The sequence below is a fragment of the Cricetulus griseus genome, chromosome 3, assembly GCF_003668045.3.
Source record: "Cricetulus griseus strain 17A/GY chromosome 3, alternate assembly CriGri-PICRH-1.0, whole genome shotgun sequence".
NCBI lineage: Eukaryota > Metazoa > Chordata > Mammalia > Rodentia > Cricetidae > Cricetulus > Cricetulus griseus.
The window spans coordinates 260,592,884-260,599,264 of NC_048596.1; the positions used below are offsets into that span (position 1 = coordinate 260,592,884).

General features: G+C 45.7%; 1 protein-coding gene across 1 annotated transcript in view; it reads left to right on the top strand.

The window, feature by feature from the left end:
* Positions 1-4,569, top strand: part of LOC100760161 (N-acetyllactosaminide beta-1,6-N-acetylglucosaminyl-transferase) — a 31,666-nt gene extending 27,097 nt beyond the window's left edge. Inside the window, exons 2-3 of the mRNA XM_027410400.2 lie at positions 691-783; positions 4,379-4,569. Coding sequence (XP_027266201.1) covers positions 691-783; positions 4,379-4,569 — 284 coding nt within the window. The remainder of the gene's footprint in view (positions 1-690; positions 784-4,378) is intronic.
* The last annotated feature ends 1,812 nt before the right edge of the window (positions 4,570-6,381 follow it).

Consider the following 6,381-nt stretch of genomic DNA (forward strand, 5'->3'; position numbering starts at 1 on the left):
GCATATCCACATGTTCCAGTATTGAGAGAGAGAGAGAGAGAGAGAGAGAGAGAGAGAGAATGTGTGTGTGTAAAAGGGCCATTATCCTCCCTACCAAAGTATATTTTAGCATCTTAGATTTTCCTATGAGAGGACTGTTGCATTTTGAGTACAGATACTTGCATAGCATCATTACCTCTAAATAGCATTCTATATAAGTTAAATTATAAATTGTATTCATCATGGTAAAAAGTGCTAAAGTTCTCACAAAGCAGAGTATGCCTCTTTCGTATTTGTATCGATTCTTATATACACTCTCAAATGCCTTGGAGGTGTGGATTCTAAAACCCTCCCCCTCATTTCCAGCCATGAGTTTTGTATTATTTGAGGGTTTAACTGCCCTGTGTGGCTAAGTGGGCCCTTTCATGACTTATCCAGAATTTATTGAGATAAGTGGAGGCTACTGAGATGGCTTGCCACCGTGTTGCTCAAATGAGACAATGTTGCTTCCCCATAGGACATGAGGCAATGTTTGCAGACATTTTTAGGTTGTCACATATGGGAAGAGAGTGCTATTGCTGTCTCCTGGGTAGAACCCCAGGGGAACAACTGTCTTACAGCACACAACAGCCTGAAGGACAAAGAAGAGCTGTGGAGACTGAGTAGTGGGTTGAGCTCCTAGTTCTTATTGCTATTTTATTATCATTGCAGGAGTCCCTGGCGCCATGCCAAATGCATCCTGGACAGGTAACCTCAGAGCCATCAAGTGGATGGATATGGAAAATAAGCACGGAGGCTGCCACGGTAAGGTCTCCCCCTCTGAGGCCGTACTGCCTGTTGCTGTTGGCACAAGGGTAATTGTAAACTTAATAGAGGGGTTCTTGTGCAGAGAGAGCTTGGAGTGCACAGACTGATCTGTGGTTGTTAGAGAAGCCTGGCGCCTCAGACATCAGATAAGTTTCTATTTCTCAGACATTCTGTTTTATTGCTGCTGCTGCTGTTGTTTTGGGTTTAGGGATTTTTGTTTGTTTTTTGTTTTGTTTTGTTTGAGACAGGGTTTCTCTGTGGAACAGCTCCAGCTGTCCTGGAACTCACTCTGTAGACCAGGTTGGCCTCGAACTCACAGAGTCCCACCTGCCTCTGCAAGTGCTGGGATTAAAGGCCTGCGCCACCACCGCCCGGTTTCTCAGATGTTCTTAATCTCAGAACTGCCAAGGAGAGATGGTACTTTCAACTTAAAATGAACTTTGTCCTTGCTAATTTCTGCTTTCTCATTGTCCCTTGCTTACTGTTCCTTTTGGGAGTGCAGGGGCTGGGACAGGTGATGTCACATTCTTGTGACAGAGCATGCTCACACCTTGCCCCCACATCACTCTCTTCTCTGCACACACAGGCCAGGAGTGACTTGGAGAGCTTCAGATGTTTGTGATCACTCTGCCACATGGCAGGTGACATCAAGGAGAAAGGTTTCTTCCCTAAATAGACAGAAACTAGTGACCCTAAGTCATTGCCTTTTTTGGCACAGTAGGGGATGGAATGAGACAGGGTCTTGTGTAGCCCAGAGTAACCCAGAACTTGCTATGTAGCCAAAGAAGACCTTGAAATTTGGATTCTCCCACTTCTATCTCCAAAGTTCTGGGATTGCAGAAATGTGCCCCCCTCTCCGCTAGTCATTGTCGTTTCTACAGACCCTTATGAAGAAGGAATTCCATCCGGCCTGGGCATCGTCCACTCCCAACACCACCTAGCACGTAGTGAGAGGGTGTATCTACCTGCTTGTGCTGCTATGCCAAAGCAGCCACAGGTTGGACAACTTATATATCAGAAATTTCCTCATTTTTCTCAAGACTGAAAATGTGAGATCACATGCTGTGGAGTCGGCTCCTTTCTTGTCCTTTCTCTTGTGGTTTTTAAATGACTTCTTTTCCCTGCGTCCTCTTGTGTCTTTTCACTGTATCCTAATTTCCTCTCACAAAATCCCAGTCAGAGATGGGCAGAGTGGCACATGCCTTTAATCCCAGCACTTGGGAAGCAGAGGCAAATAGATCTCGGTGAGTTCGAGGCCAACCAGGTCTACATAGTGAATTTCAGGACAGCCAGAGAAACATAGTGAGACCCTGTCTCAAACAAACAAACAAACAAAAAACCCCAAAACCCAGTCAGATTCCAAGGGTCTGTATACATCATCCTCACCACAGCCTCAAGCCAGCCACACTGCCTCCCATAGCATTCATACAGTCCCCTCTGAGCTGCCTCATCCACACCAGTCACCCAGGTGGCATCATTACCCTGAGCTATAGCCTTCCCCTATCAGAGAAGCCACTGTCCATCCCACCAGTACAGACTTGCCTGCAGCCTCTTCTCTCTGCCTTCACCCATGCCCCATCCCTACTTAGTCGAGAAGGTGTAGACTGGTCAGCCTTGTGTTTTTGTAGGTGCCCTTATTGATCACTAGCTAGGAACCATGCTAACTGTACAGAACCTGAGTGGCCCAAGCCCACCTTGGACTCATATTTCATCTTTCTCCTTTAAATACCCACTATGCTGATGAACACCTGGAAGCTTCATGCAGTTTTGGTCCTCCAAACCAGTATGCAAGAGAGAAGAAGGAGGCAGAGTCCAGAAAGGGGCTGGGGCACTTCCGGCCATTACTGTAGTGACTCAGTAACACAACATAGAAGAGGCTCTGGAAGGACACCCAAGTGCTCACCCTCTCTTTAGACTCTTGAAACAAAGCACCCCAAGGCATTAGGGATTCCCCAGGAATCTCCTGCTGGGAGAAGGAAAAGGCTAAAGCTTGGTGCCAGTCAATGGGAGAACTTGGCTCCTGGTAGACATTTCACACTGTCCTGACAGCTTGCCTGACCAGCAGACTCCTGTATTCCAACAGACATTTCCCCTCTCTACAGTGTTTCCAGAGACACTGCCTTCAGTTTTTCCAAAACCACTACCAGTCACCCTGTGCTTCCCAGAAGAACCCATCCACTCATCGGCCTCTTGACCTTTTCCATCCCATCACTCAACAGCTACTAATGCAATTGAAATATTTCCCAACCATTGTTCTGGAGGCAGAGGACTCACAGTCCAAGAGTAGCAAGGCCTTGCCTAGAAAGGACAAGAAATAGTATCTCATATATATATATATATATATATATATATATATATATATATCTCTGCAAACAGATAAATGCCATGTATATCATAGAATGTTTGTGTCATTTATAGTCTTATACATTTTAAGATATATTTATGAAACAAAATGAATGTATATATAAAATCATAAATTTGTAAAGTTTATGCATAATTATATTGTATATTTATATGTATATTCCCTATATGATACACACATCCTATGCATGTGTTCCTTTGTGTTGTGTTTACACGTGTGCATGTATACACATGTATACATGTATACACATGCACACACATCAATTGGTAATAAATACCAAAACACAAATGAATGAGAAAAATGGGGTGGGGAGGGCCTTACTGAGAAACTGATCTTGAGGTGGTGACCAGTGCTGGGCTATATGTTATCTGAGAGAGAACAGGGTTGTCGGGGTGTAGGGGAGCCCCTGGGAGAGTCAGGGAGAGTGGGCCTGCTGTGCTTGGAACTGACAGGGGAGATGGTGTGTCTGAAGTGATTGAAGAAGAACAGAGAGTGACCAGAGTCAGGGGTCTCAAATGCCCGTGGTGAGAGTTCTGAGCACAGAACATCTATTCCACCTGTGTGTTAACAGAATCTCTCCGGCTGCCACACTGTGTGTTTAACAGGGCAACGGAGTCACCAGAGGAGCCGCCCTTTAGAGTAGTCCAGACAGGAAGATGGAAGGAGCATGGGCCAAGATGGTGGCTACAGAGGACAGTGGGGACAGTTTGCAGAGGAGCAGTTGTGAAGGGATGGATTAAGAACTTCAGTGCTATCCTGGCACAAGAGTGGCACTCACCATCCCAGCACTCAGGAGAGGCAGCCTGGGCTGCATACAGAATCTGTCTCAGAGTCCTCTGCTGACATGCTACATCAGTGAGGCTTACTGTAGCCCTCAGAGGTGGGGCTGACACTGGCGTAGACTCCATCAGAGCTCAGAGAAGAGACAACACAAGGCGAAAGGCCCTCTTTCATCCCTGTGCTTCTAGAATTTACCTGCCGCTCTCATGCGCTCATGCATGAACTCCTTCAGGGCATGGTTTTCATTGTATTCAGTGCTCATCTTATTCAAGTTCATATTTGTGCCATTTGTCCTAAGCAGTTTAAGCTCTTGGTGGGTTAGGGCAGCCCAGTCTTGTTTCATTGGCATCTCACCATACTTGATTAGGTTTCCACTATCTCAAGTCCATCATTTGTGACTTCTAAAGACAGGGACGTCTAACTGTTGTCTCTGTCCCCTTCCCTCCACAGGTCACTATGTACATGACATTTGCATCTATGGAAACGGAGACTTAAAATGGCTAATAAATTCAGAAAGCCTATTTGCTAACAAATTTGAGCTCAACACGTACCCTCTCACCGTGGAGTGCCTGGAACTGCGGCTTCGAGAGAGAACCCTCAATCAGAGTGAAACCACCATACAGCCTAGCTGGTATTTTTGATCCGCAGCAGCTCTGGCCTGAAGGGAAACCCAAGGCATAAAGAGGAGCCTTTCTCTCCAAGAGACTTTTGCACTGACTGTGCTGAAGGCTTCAAAAACTTCTTTCAGGAGAACGTCAGGACCTGGCTTCACGACTATGCTGAAAGTATCAGCTGGACACTGATACATCGGCAGGTGGCTGGATGCAGCTGTCCTGCCATTTTTAATGAGTCTGGCCATTTCTTTTGAATGTTTTCTCTTCCTCTTCCTCCTCTTCTTTTTATTTTATTTAATTGGTTTTTTGAGACACAGTTTCTCTGCGTAGCCTTGGCTGTCCTGGAACTCACTCTGTAGACCAGGTTGGCCTCTAACTCACAGAGATCCACCTGCCTCTGCCTCCCCGAGTGCTGGGATTAAAGCTATGCCCCACCACCACCCAGCATTTTGCTTCTTTTTTAAAAGACAAGCTCTTGCTATATATCTCTGGCTACCCTGGTTCTTGCCAGGTAGCCCAGGATGCCCTTGAACTCTCTTTGGTTCCCTCACCTCCCTCCACCCAAGTGCTGCTATTACAAGTGTACAGCCACACCTGGCTCTGATGTCTGCAAGTCACCTGATGCTCGTCTGCATCTTAGTCTACTGCTGTGGTCAGTGATGAATTTAAATGCATCAGTCTCTGTGCCAGATATTCATATTAGTATATGCTGTTAGAAAGGAGAATGGTAGGTAATATGTCTGAAAAAACCAAATCCTGGTTTATTTTTTATATCATATTTGTAGCAACTATGTACTCAGTCACACATAGGCATAGAGACAGCTTTCTAGTAACTTTACTAATTTCGTTTACTCAAGAACTGATCAGAGGTGGTGGTGCACACCTTTAATCCCAGCACTCTGGAGGCAGAGGCAGGCAGATCTCTGAGTTCTGGTCTATAGAGCGAATTCCAGGACAGCCAGAGCTATACAGAGAATCCTTGTCTTGAAAAACAAAAACCAAACAAACAAAAGGAACTGATCTTGAAGAGCTGAGGAACTGTATAGTTCAGTGTCTGAGCATTTGATTGACGTGTGTGGACCTGGGCTCCGTCTCCAGCATCACAAACAGGCCTGTGAACACTGCGGTTCTCAATTACTCGTGTCTGAAGTTGTGCATACAGTATAAAGCCATTAACATGACAGAGCATGTGCTTAAGACAGGAGCCACTGTGTGGCTGCAGGAAAAGGACCTCAGGGACACCGGGCATTTCCGTGTTCTGTTCCAGAATGTTCTCTTTTCCACTGAGAACACTGAAACATCCTCACAGGAATGAAGGAATTCTTTCTTTCCCACAGGAAAGGTGCTATTGTGTGGGTCCAGAACCTGTGGATAACTTATGTCTGGGGTTCCGTTTCTATATGAGAGATGGGGACCCGGTTCTGTTGTACACAGTTTTAACCACACCAGGACAGCCTCCAGGTAGCTCGAAATGATTGGTGCTGACAGGAGTTCCTGGATACTTAAGAGCTTGTGATTGTAAGTGGACTTCTGTGTCATTTTTCAGTTATTCATTCATCCATTGGTTGAACCTGCATTCACTAAATGCCTCTTGAACATCTGTGATCCTCTGGACACATGTTGACACTAGAGGGAAACAAGACAGATATTTTCTCTGTTGTAAAACTGACAAGTGGTGTCAGCTTTTGAGCCCCTGCTCTAAGGCTTACAAAATGGCTACACATTGTACAAAGTGTACAAAGCAGGCCATAGGGATGGGTAATTATAGGGAGATTAATCTGGAGACGTGGAGGAAAGAGGAAACAAAAGCTAAAGCCTGTTGGCCCCCACAGCTCCTTC